Below are 12,035 nucleotides of genomic sequence, written 5' to 3'. Positions count from 1 at the left end.
CAGTGTATCGTTTGCTCTGGGTGGCCCAATAGGCTGCGGTGCGGGGATCTCGCAGTGCTCCTGTCCCTGTGAGATGTGTGCCAGTTTGCAGTCAGCCTCGGCGGTGGGCTACTGAGGAGCTCACTTGTTTAGGCTTTGAGGGGGAAGGGCTAGTAACTGTAGGAAGAGGAGAGTAAGTGCTGTCTGCTCTGCTAGCACCTGCTGCTGGTTGGTTCGCAGGGTGCTATGGGCATCAAAGGCTAATGGGCACTTCCCTTCAGACCAGAGGAAAGGAGCTGCCATCTATTGGGGAAGGCAGATGAAGGGCCATTAGAGAGTCCATGGAAAGAAGTGGCAGTAGGAGGACATTTGCCCTGATCAAGGTGGGGGCCATGTGTGGCTGAGGCAGAGGATCTTTTGGGGTACACAAAGAGCAGAAACAAAGGCACAGCTGTCAAAGAGGAGCTCTCTGTGCCTAGCAGGCTGGCTTATGGGCCTGGGGCCAGAGCAACTGGGAATCACTGCAACCCATGACCTAGCTTCTTCATGGCCCATGTTCTCGAAGTAGAGTGGCCCCAACCCTACCTCTAGGGTTGCCAGTTGTCTGGTTTTCAACCGGAATGCCTGGCTGAAAAGGGACACTGGCCGCTCCAGTTGGCACCGCTGACGGGGCCGTTAAAAGTCTGGTTGGTGGTGCAGCGGGACGAAGGCAGGCTCCCTACTGGCCCTAGCTCCGCGCAGGCCCAGGAAGCGGCTGCCAGGTCCTTGTGGCCCCTTCGCGCATGGGTGACCAGGGAGGCTCCACGCGCTGCCCCTGCCCCAAGTGCCAGCTCTGTAGCTCCCATTGCCTGAGAACCGCAACCAATGGGAGCTGTGGGGCGACGCCTGTGGGCACGAGGGCAGCGCACGGAGCCTCCCTGGCCACCCATGTGCCCAGAGGCTGCAGGAACCAGGCGGCCACTTCCTGGGAGCCATGGTAAGCGCCGCCAGGACCCTGAACACTCTCCCGCACCCCTGCCCCAGTCCGGAGTCCCCTCCCACAACAAACTCTCTGCCGGAGTCCGCACCTTGCATCCCCTCCAACACCATGCCCCAGCCTTGAGCCCCCTCCTGCCCCAGGCTGGAGCCCACCCCCACCCCAGCTGGAGCCCTCACCCCCACACACACACCCCAACCTTCTGCCCCAGCCCAGATCCCCCTCCTTCACCCCAAACCCCTCATCCCCAGCTCCACCCCAGAGCCCACACTTCCAGCCAGATTCCTCACTTTCCCATACCCCAACCCCCTGCCCCAGCCCGGTGAAAGTGAGAGAGGGTGGGGGAGAGCAAGTGACGGAGGGAGGGGGGATGGAGCAAGCAGAGGAGTGGCCTCAGAGAAGGGGCACGGCAGGGGCAGAGACTTGGGGAAGAGCCGGGGCAGGGGTGTTCAGTTTGGTGCCATTAGAAAGTTGGCAACCCTACCTATCTCACATGCCATGTCGTCAGTTCACCCTTCTGGGTGGGAAGGGCCATTCTCTAGTTAGCCCATCGTAGAGGGAGCCATGATAAAGGAGCCCAATGACCAAGAATGTTCTGCAGGATCCTACCCAAAATATGGCAACTCAGCGAGGCCACTGGGATTGTTACAGGGATTGAGGCTCATTCTTCTGCTGAAGGGAGGGCAAGAAGTAGAGAACAGGGAGAATGGGTCCCCCTTTGCTGGTTGCTTCCACCACTGAGCCCCTTCTGTCTCTGGCCTGGTTGGCTGGGTTGATAATATGGAGGAGGAGGAGAAGCCTGTAGGGGAAGATAGCAGTGATGATGATGATGAAGGGGCTGGAAGGCTGAACATGGGAGCTCCATTGGGCCAGGAACTCCTGACCTCTCATCCTGGCTTCCCCACCAACCCGTCTGACCTTGGGCAAGTTGCTTCCCCTCTCTGAGCCTCAGTTTCCCCATCAGTAAAACTGAGATAGTGCCATTGACCCTGCTGAGGGTGGGAGGCGCATTAGTCACTGTGTGTCTAGCCCCCTAAGTGCTGAGTTGTTGTTCTGCTGGCACTGCCCCTGTTCGAGACATTGACGTGGGCAGTGCTGGTGCCACTCATGGCAATTGTGCATGGTGAGCTTCATATGACAGCTAGGTCAATGGGATGTGATACTCACTGGCATTAATGATGCACTTGCTGCTGATGATGATCATTGTGCTGCTTTTGGGATGGATAACGTGGACCCTGCTGGGGGGCTGTTAATGAGGATATTGATTGTGTGGGTGGTTTTTAAACAGAACTGGTTGATAGCACATATATTATTATTTATATTCTAGGAGCGCCGAGGCTTCAGCCAGGATCAGGGCCCTACTGTGCTAGGCACTGTCCAGACACAGCGTGAGAGATGGTGGCTGCCCAAAGAGCTTATCATTTAAGGACTTTCTACACAGAGAAAGCTACCAGCATAACTACACTGGCATAATTGTACAGCTTTAGCTATACAGGTGTAACTCCCTGTGTGGACACTCATTCCAGAATGTGTGTGGCCACCCGGGGAGATATACTGGTCTAACTAAACCCATATAATTACACCAGTGTAGTTATGCCAGTAAACTTCCTCGTGTCTCAAAGTTCTAAGCAGACAAAGGCTGTGAGAGAGAGATGCAACATCCCAGCAGGGATTTCAGTGAATGCAAGCACCAGGCCAGTTGGACTGGGATTTGTCAGTCATGTCTTTCGTCAGCTGTGGGGGTCCGGTGAGCACTGGGGGAGGTACATACTTGTCTGTCAATATGCAAAGGTGCATAGAATGGAGCCCCGATAACCTCGTGAATTACATTGCTTGTTATTTGCTATTCATTATTCCCCTCTCTAAAAGTCTCATCCAGTCAGCTACACCGTGAAACACGGGTAACCAATCACATGCCACAAATAGGAAATAACTGAAGGGAGCGGCTTCTAAACAACCCAAAGTCTGATCATGATTTTTCCCAGTTATTGGGTGAATTGTTATGGAAACTGGAACTGTTCACAGAGAGACTTGCCAGTGACAACTCCCAGATGAATGCGAGTTGAATTCAGAATGGGTAGTTCAGCTGGTCCCCTTAGCAATCCAGGGCTTTGATGTTACTTCCCGGTGCTGTTCTGAGTGATACTGACAGCATGGTGGGTTAGGTTTGGGAATGGCACTGTCCTAACGAGCTGGGAAACTGTGTCCTGCATCTCTGAGTTTTGAATCAGCAACGCCTCTTCTTTCAGGTGCAGCAATTCGCCACTGCGATGGAGAGAGGGGTTGGCTGGAACCCGATCTCTTCAACTGCACATCGCCTGCCTTCAAGGAGCTCTCAACACTGGTAACTGCCCTCTTTACTCCTTCCCCAGGCTGCAGCTCACTGGGAGGGGGTAGCTCTTGGAAGCTACATTTTCAAAAGAGCTCAGTTCCCATTTAGGCCCCTAAATAAGGGCTGGACTTTCCATAGTGCTCAGCAGCTACCCTGGTGAGACTCGTGGCTGGGCTTTCCACAGTGCTCAGCACCCACCATGCACCCAACATCAGAGCTCTTTTGAAAATCCGGTCCCAATTATGGGTGCTGAGCTCTTGAAAATCCAGCCCTAGAGGGGACCAGAACATGACCCTGTTTCCATCAGGAGCCCCTCTCAATACTTGGATCCTCCAGACCTGCCCTTCCTTGAAATAGGGATTTAATTTTAGCCTAATTTGTCAGACTATCACAAGCACAAACTGCCCCTGATGGATAAGTGCATTAATCCCAGCCCAGTATTCGAAGAGAAAGCATCAATAATCCCAAGAGGGCCACAGGATCAGATGATTCAGCATCCTCCGTTTCGACAGCAATAAATGGTCATGCAGCCGCTCTCTCACCACCCTCAGCGTGTTCATTTTTAAGCCACATCTACACAACTACTTACATCCCTCGGGGTGTAAAAAAGCCACACCTGAGCGACATAAATTACACTGACAGAAGTGCCGACGTGGACAGTGCTACGTCGGTGGGAGAGCTTCCCCTGCCAGCAGACCTACCATCACTCGCTCGTTGGAGGTGAATTAATGATGTCAACAGGAGAGTTCTCTCCCATCCGCATAGGGCGACTACAAGGGAGAGCTTCCAGCAGCAAAGCTGCATCAATACAACTGCACTGCTGTAAGCTGTCTAGTGTAGACATCGCCTTAGTTATTGGCTGATCAGTAAGATTAAATGATAAATCTTTAGGTTCCTCTAACAATTGAGTTTCCAGGCATTGGGACAAGTCATTACTGCTGGATTGCTAATTTCAACTCTTAGCCTGTCTTTGAAATTCCTTTGCCCTGCTGGGGAGCTTCCTCTGAAGTTACTTTTTTGTTTTAATTCACAGTTCTGTCACACAAGTGGATAACAACATATCAGTAGCTGCTGTTTGCCTGGGGTTCAATAATACCGAGCTCCGCTGCTCAAAGTCTAAGCAGCCTGTAGATGTAGCAGGGGAGAGTTAAAGGGATGCTCTCAACTGTCAGTATCAAAATTCTCTCTGAATATTGTTTAGTCCACCTCAGTTATGACTAACACTGAAGATTCTTGTAATTAAATGAGATGGGAGAGAAAACATTGTATTAGCTGCTCTTTTCCCGCAGTTTGTTTGTTTTGTGCACAGCGCTTTCCCTAGTATAGTCAGTTTCACCGGGTGGTTTGTGTGGATTTTCACACAACGGCGGAGAAGAAAAGAGTGTCTATTTTAAAACAGGAAAATGTGATGGTAACACTACAACAAATGTCGTCTGGGCACCTGTGCAGATGTGGAACCTGAAACCACTTTGAAAATGTCTTTTTGAAGTTGACTAGATTTCAGGCTGAAGGGGGGTCTCTATAACTATCAGACCTGCTTGCATGGAGTTAAATGACACACAGCTATCCTCAGGGGTTTCTTTTCCCCCAGGGGAGCAGATTCCTGAGGCACAGTTTGCTGCCCACTCGAGCGACTGTTTGGTCCCAGCACCTGCCGTTGGCCTTGTGACTGTCCTTAGAGATAATCCTTCCATTGACAGGCTTGCAGAGATGGCCAGCACAGTCCAAGGGCAATCTGATCCCCAAACCCAGACGCTGGGTCTGTAGTGCATCGGCATTTCTCCCTGTTACCCCTGGCTTAAAGCTGGGGAGAGAGGGACCAGATTTTAGCTCCACATTGCACCGTTTCATCCCATCTCCATTCTCTCTGTTGGCAGCTGGAGGGCCTGGAGAGGAACGAGACGGAGCTGAACACCATTGAGGCGAAGAAGCTGGCGCACCGGCTGCGCGCAGTGACGGACCAGATGGAGCGCTACTTCGGCAACGACGTTCACATCACCTACCGCCTGCTGTCCCGCCTGATGGAGTTTGAGAGCAGGCAGCATGGCTTTGGCCTGACCGCCACCCAGGACGCCCACTTCAACGAGGTGAGCGCCCTTCTGGTTGGGAGGAGCCCTCCTCCTTACCCTTCCCTGCTGAGCAAGGCAGAGCTCATCGGCGCTGCCCCTTGGTCAGCCACAGCACAGCTTCTCTGGGACTTAAGGATGCTGCCTTCTCAGCCTCATCAGCCCCACCAGCCTGGGACTGTGGCTCTGAGCCCTGCGGAGCAGGGACCCTTACCTCCAGGTAGGATGGCTGCAGCCTTTGTCCCGGCTTGTGAGCCATTATGGGTGGTGCCTGCCCCATCTCATTGCTCTGTCCCTTTGTTACTCTGAGTAGCTAAAGGGTGTGAAGCCCATGGCGGGCAGGGGAGAGCCAAGGGGGTGCGACCGAGCAAGGGCCAGTGTGAATTGAGTGAGGAAACCCTTCCCATTCCTGCAAAGGGTGAGAGCCTGGGATCGTCTCCCAGTGGTGCGACGCTCAGCTCCGAGCACACCCCATCCCCCTTCTTTCCTGGCTCGCCTGCAGCAGGCAGGGGAGGTGACGGAGAGAGGAGGCGTAGAAGATTTCAAAGAAAGGTCTTTTCCCTTCAAGCCTGCTGAAGACTCTCCCTCTGTCTGCAGAACCTGCTGAGGGCAGGCAGCTCGGTGCTGGCCCTGGAGAACCAGGAGCACTGGGACGTGCTGCTGCAGAGCGACCATGGCAGCATGGGGCTGATGGAGCAGCTGAGAGAGTACACGGGCACGCTCGCCAGCAACATGAAACTCACCTACCTGAACCCCCTTGGCGTGGTGACCCCCAACATCAGTGAGTAGGCAGCAGGCTGGAAGCATTGCCAGGAGAGCAGTGGTGCAAGGCATACACTCTGACACCACACTTCAAAGAGTTAAAACGGGCACAAATGCCAATCGGAGGCCACGCTCCAGCTGTGATTGTCAGCTGAGGAGGGTGCAGCTGGTCAGCTGTTGAATGGGAGGCCCCCAGGAAAGCCTGAAGTGCTGCAGAAAGTGGTGGTCTTTCCTCTGAGTCAGCAGAGACTTGGGGTGCTGTGCTGCTGGAGGAGATCTAAAGCTAAACTCATGGCCCCCACCCCTTTGGGTCATGATAGCTCCCGTTGCTCTTTGTGAGAGTCGCGGTGTTACCCCCTCTGTCCTGGCCAAATCGCAGTGGTAGCAATTCCATTCCAGTTTATTCCCCCAGCAGTGTCAGCTAAAGAAGTTATTCCTTGCTGCCCTGAATGCTCCCCCAGGGGAGCTGCAAGCCAGTAGCTGGGTTTGGGATGGTGATTCTACCATGGTAAAGCTGCTGCCTATGTGTTATTCCCAGTCTTCCATAAATCCTTTAGGAAAGGATCCACTGACCACAACCTTCTACAACTCCTCCTAAGTAAATACCCCCGCGGAAGGGGCCAGCATACCCTTGGCTACCTGCTGTTAGCTTGCTGAGGGTTTGCCATGGGGTTCTGATGACTAGAAGGCTGACTGGTTCCACTCTCCCCAAACTCACATGTGGATTTGGGATGTGCATCCATAGGTGGTTGTCTCACATGGAGCTGGGTCTCTCATGTGGTCCCATTAGGGACCGTATGTACGGGAGGGCACATGGGCCTTTTATAGTCCCCTTTTATAGGCCCAGCAAACTCAGTGAGTGCGTCGCTCCTGAAAGCGAGCACAGATAGAGCTAGCGAGCGCAGATGGGAGCTGGACATCCTTCTTGCTCCCCACAGCACTGCTCCCTGCCTCCGCTTTGCAAGTACAGACATGACCGGGGATCCACAAGTGACTGGTCTGAGCCCATCACACTGCACTTGTGACCTCAGCTGCATTTGAATTGCTTACTCCAAAGATAGACGCAAACGTGTTCATCCTGGCACCCTGAGCCCATCCCGTTGCAACGCTGTCCAGCCAGAGTAACGACCCTGGCTCCCTGAGCTCTCCCAGGCCCCTGATTCCTCTGTCTCTTCCCCACACAGTGCTCAGCATTGACCGCATGGAGAACCAGACCCACGTCCGGCAACGCTATCCCCGCTACCACAGCAGCCTTTTCCGGGGGCAGGCCATGTGGGACCTACACACCCACGTGGTGCTCCCGCTCTCAGTGCTTACACCCCGCAAAGTGGAAGGTAAGTGAACGGCCTCCCTGAGCCACAGGGAATGGCCCTGGTGTACTGGCTGCCTCCCCAGCAGGCTCTGTTGGGCCTCTCTTCATGCCCTGCACTGTATTCAGTACCGTCTGCCCAAGGGACAAGCACTGCATGCAGGGTGGCTGGTCGGGGGACATGCAACTGCCAGATCCCCAGCCTGGGCTGTCTCCAGGGTCTGTCAGAGACCACCTGTATGTCTTACCCCAAAGGCTGCTGGCACCTCTTCCTGGACTAGAGGAGAGAGCTCCTCACTTCCTGAGCTGGGAGGGAGCATCCCATTGGTGCTCTGTCCTCCGGGCCCACAGAAGCTGGGAGCCTGCTGCGCCCTTGCAGGGAGTGTCTAGAATTGCTTCCTGGCGAGCTCTGGGAATAGCACCTTGGGAGGCCGCCATGATGCAGGGACCCTGCAGATGGTATCCATGTCTTAGATGCCTCCCACAATGGGAGAACTGCTATGGCCCTGGACTTCTCTGGACTCCTCGCTGCAGCCCTGGCAAAGATGGATGGGGCTTTGTACAACTTCCTTCCCAAGAGACACCGTTGCGTCCCTTATGTAGTGCCCAGCCCTGGTACGTGGCTCATGAGCCATGGCCACGGAGATGGCCAGTGGCACCAGGCATTTCCTTCCCCTTGGCCCTACACTCTGCCTCAGACCGTTGTTACAGGTGCCTTTTCTGACCCAAGCTCTGCCCACAGCAGCCGCCATGCCCATGAGCAGGGAAGTGAACGACACAGTGGAGAGCTCTTCCCCAAAGCTGACCCTCCCGGAGCCCGAGCCTGCCGTCACCATCATCATCCTCATTATCTACCGCACCTTGGGGGGGCTGCTGCCAGCCCGCTATCAGGTGGATCGCCGCAGTCTCAGGTACTTTTTCACCCTGCCAGGACATGCACTCTCTATAGAGAAGGCAGCAAGCAACTGGGTACTGCCAGTTATGCAGGTCTGGGGTGCGAGACTTTTCAGGGTTCCAGCCTGGCTCATCTAACTGTGCGCAGTGGCCTGTTTGGAGGCTGGGGGCTCTGTCCAGAGCTGGTGTCTGCAACAGTGAAACCACTAGCACAACTGGTCCTGCTTGGCCCCCCCGTGTTGGCAGCCTTCTAAAAGAGGACAAGGACTGGATGGGCCACAGAGGATGAACTGCCCTCTCCCCACGGCCTAAGGCAGGGCTGAGGCTGGGTGGGCAGCATGCAGCATGCAGCCTGTCCTGTAGCAGCGGATGGGTTTCAGGCTGTCAGTCCAGCCCTTGTCAGCCCCCTGGCATTCTCTGAAATGCCAGGCAGGTCTGGGCGGCTGATGGGCTGAGTGACGAGGCCCTTGTCGTCTCTTGCAGACTGCCCAAGAACCCCGTCATGAACTCCCCCATAGTGAGCGTGTCCGTGTTCAGCAACCACACCTTCGTCCAGGGCACTTTGGACACGCCCCTGGTGCTGGAGTTCCGCCTACTGGAGACGGCCAACCGGAGCAAGCCCCTCTGTGTCCAGTGGAATCGTTCCAGCCAGTAAGTGCCCAGCCTGCCTGCGTCATGCTCCAGGCCAAGATTCTCACTAGCCCCGGGGTCATTCACTGCTGCAGCTTTCGAGAGGTTTAGTAAAAGAAACTGGAGAAGTTAACTAGTTCCCTGACTCTCCTGAACCATCCTTGTTTCTGTGTGCTGGGGCAGAGCTCTGTCACATAGCCCCCTTGCTAGGACAGAAGTGGGGGATCACCAGGGTGGTGGAACTGGCCCACCAAGGTGCTGCCTTCTGGCACATTGCACTGTCCCAACTGCTGAGGGCAGAGGTCACCAACTTCAGGCAGCACTGAGTAGATGCTTCAACATCCAAACATGGAAACATCCTGTTACACCCTGCCACCTTAGGAAGAGTAGAGAACCTGTCCAGGCAGCCAAAGAACCTCTGAGCAGCCCGATGCTCTGCAGGCTGCTCCTCACCTATGCACCCCCAGACCCTCCAGGGCCTGACAGGAGATGTGATTTTGAAGACCTGTTCCTTTGAGATTTCTCTGTGTTCTCTTGCGGCTGCAGGACTGACCCTTCCGGTTTCTGGACAGCAAGGGACTGTGATCTCGTGTTCAGAAACACCACGCATGTGCGCTGCCAGTGTTCCCAGTTTGGCACCTTTGGGGTGCTGATGGATAGCTCCCACCGGGAGGTAACCCTACCTCTGCAGAGGCGGGAGGGAGGGGAGGAAGGAGCGGGAAGGCTGGGGGTGGGTGGCGGGGAATACGCAGTGGTGAAAACCAGAACAAGAGGATGTATTTCCATGAGGTTGTGCTGGCCACACCATGGACAAGGAGCAGAATGGAGCAGGCCCTAATGCGGTGGGGAGCACGATCTAAACGCTGGATAGATCTAATCTATCCAGAACATTCAGGGTAGAACTCTGGGTTACACAGGTGCAGACAGTGCCCACTGCAGAAATGTAGCAGAAAATCCCAGGCTGCTTCTCCCATCCAATTCCCAGCCGGAGGGCGAGACCGTTGAAGCCAACACACGCTCATGCTTTCTTGCCTGACTCTGTCTTTTGTCTTTGGCTTCCATCTGCAGCAGCTGGAGGGTGACCTGGAGACCCTGGCCATTGTCACCTATTCCTTGGTGTCTCTTTCTCTTGTGGCCTTGCTGCTGACCTTCTCCTTCCTGACATGTCTGAAAGGCCTCAAGTCCAACACCAGGGGCATCCACTCCAACATATCTGTCACCCTCTTTTTCTCCGAGCTGCTCTTCCTCTTGGGCATCAACCGCACTGAAAATCAGGTAAGGGGAGGAGGAAACAGTCCTGAGTGCAGCTGGGTGGGATGGCGTCGTCAGACCGGGGAGACCTAGAGGGTAGGAAGGAGGCCCAGGAGAACAGAACTGTTGGGTGAATGCAGCAGGAGTGTAAATGCTTTGCTAGTTCAGTCTCCAGTGTTTCATATTTTGACCTAGTTTGAATGGTGCCCCTGGGAGTCTTGCCTAAATCAACCTGAGCGCTGGAATCATCCTGCAGGATGCACCCTCCTGGGTTCATTGGGACGCATGGGGGAAGAGTGGGAGATTCCCCCAGGGAGGAATCTTCCCCCTAAATCCTCTTTTCGATGTAATCCAATCTTTTCTTTCTAGTGTTTCATACCACGCTCCTCACCATGGAATCCCAGCCCCTTTTAGGGCCCTGGCACCAGCCATAGCGTTGGGTCGTGGTGCCAACTCTCAGGCACAGGGCAGTAGGTTGCAACTTAGGACAGGCTGTTGCTAATCAAGAGAGGCCCATATCTGACGGGATGATGAGCTCTCTCTCCTGGAGGCTGTAGTGCAGGTGACTACAGGAGATTCTCCTGCAGCACCAACGGAGGAGCTCCTGGATCTGAGCTAGGTCTTTGGTTCAAGCCCCAGAAGTGACAGAGTGTTCCCCACATCCCTGAAGAACAGAAGGCATCACTCAAACCACCTACCCAGTGGATATCGACATGCGTGTCGGAGAGGGATACGAGCAGGGTTATGAGGCTGCTTGGTTTGGATGTGGGCTCTTTGGGGTGGGTTGTTCCAGGGTTTGTTACTGACTGTGGATCTAGCCCCTTTCTAGGAGGTTGGGAATCAGCAGCTTAGGTCAGGGGCATGCAACAGAGATACAGGAGTCCCACATGCCAGCTCCCTGCTGGGCGTAGAGCAGAATGGGGATGTCAGAAATGCTCTGGGGGTGACTCTGCTGCAGTAAGGGAGATTGCCAGGCAAGGGAGGGCCTTTCCCAGCTGGATGGGCTGTCCACTCTTTGAGTGGTGATTTGCTCCTTTCAGTTCCTCTGCACTGTGATTGCCATCCTGCTGCACTACTTCTTCCTCTCCACCTTCGCCTGGCTCTTCGTGCAGGGCCTCCACATCTACCGCATGCAGACCGAAGCCCGCAACATCAACTTCGGAGCCATGAGGTTCTATTATGCCATTGGCTGGGGGGTGCCTGCCATCATCACCGGTGGGTACCGCACGCTGGGCAAAGATGCTTGGGAAGACAGGTTCCCTCTCTGAGGGATGGGGGGAGGAAATGGATAAAGCTCGCTATAGCATGGAAACTCCTTGGCCTTGGGCGATGCCAAAGGCATTGGCCTCAGAAACCCCATTTGGTCAAAGAGGCATGGGCCTCAGGCATGGGCATGGGCCTAAGAACTTGTCTCCTTTCTGATTCCGTGGGCATTGGCCAGCCTGAGTGTCTGGTGGGGGAACGTGAGTGGAGGGGATGTATGTGCATGTCTGTGGGCATCCATATTTGCCACTGTGTGTGTGTTTGTGCTGTATGGGTCTAGCCAGGAGCAACACTGCAGACAGATTCTAGACCATGGAGATACAGTCAGTGAGCTACAATATGTACAGGAGTTATCTGGGTCAAGGCAGCGATGAAGACACTATGCATTTATACCACTCCTAGTGTTTGACGTGGTAGGTGCCACAGCAGAGGGTGTGCTGTAGTTTTCTGGTGTGAAATGTCCGTGGGGTTTAGAAGCTGGGGTCTCACTCCTTCAGAAGAACCTACAAGGCTTTTCACCCTTTCTGGCCTGATGGCCATGAAGCTCCTGCCCTTCTAGGATTCACAGCATGA

The 12,035-nt window shown here is 54.6% G+C and overlaps 1 protein-coding gene across 1 annotated transcript in view; it reads left to right on the top strand.

The window, feature by feature from the left end:
- Positions 1-12,035, top strand: part of CELSR3 (cadherin EGF LAG seven-pass G-type receptor 3) — a 67,572-nt gene that overhangs the window by 42,835 nt on the left and 12,702 nt on the right. The window contains exons 17-25 of the mRNA XM_084634594.1: positions 3,205-3,299; positions 5,165-5,374; positions 5,951-6,134; positions 7,300-7,449; positions 8,167-8,335; positions 8,802-8,969; positions 9,495-9,621; positions 10,017-10,223; positions 11,240-11,414. Of these exons, the coding sequence (XP_084490720.1) occupies positions 3,205-3,299; positions 5,165-5,374; positions 5,951-6,134; positions 7,300-7,449; positions 8,167-8,335; positions 8,802-8,969; positions 9,495-9,621; positions 10,017-10,223; positions 11,240-11,414 (1,485 nt within the window). The remainder of the gene's footprint in view (positions 1-3,204; positions 3,300-5,164; positions 5,375-5,950; positions 6,135-7,299; positions 7,450-8,166; positions 8,336-8,801; positions 8,970-9,494; positions 9,622-10,016; positions 10,224-11,239; positions 11,415-12,035) is intronic.

This window comes from Lepidochelys olivacea (assembly GCF_965140295.1).
Source record: "Lepidochelys olivacea isolate rLepOli2 genome assembly, chromosome: 7".
NCBI lineage: Eukaryota > Metazoa > Chordata > Testudines > Cheloniidae > Lepidochelys > Lepidochelys olivacea.
Note: the sequence above shows the minus strand (reverse complement) of the source record. Positions and strands in the feature narration are given on the sequence as shown.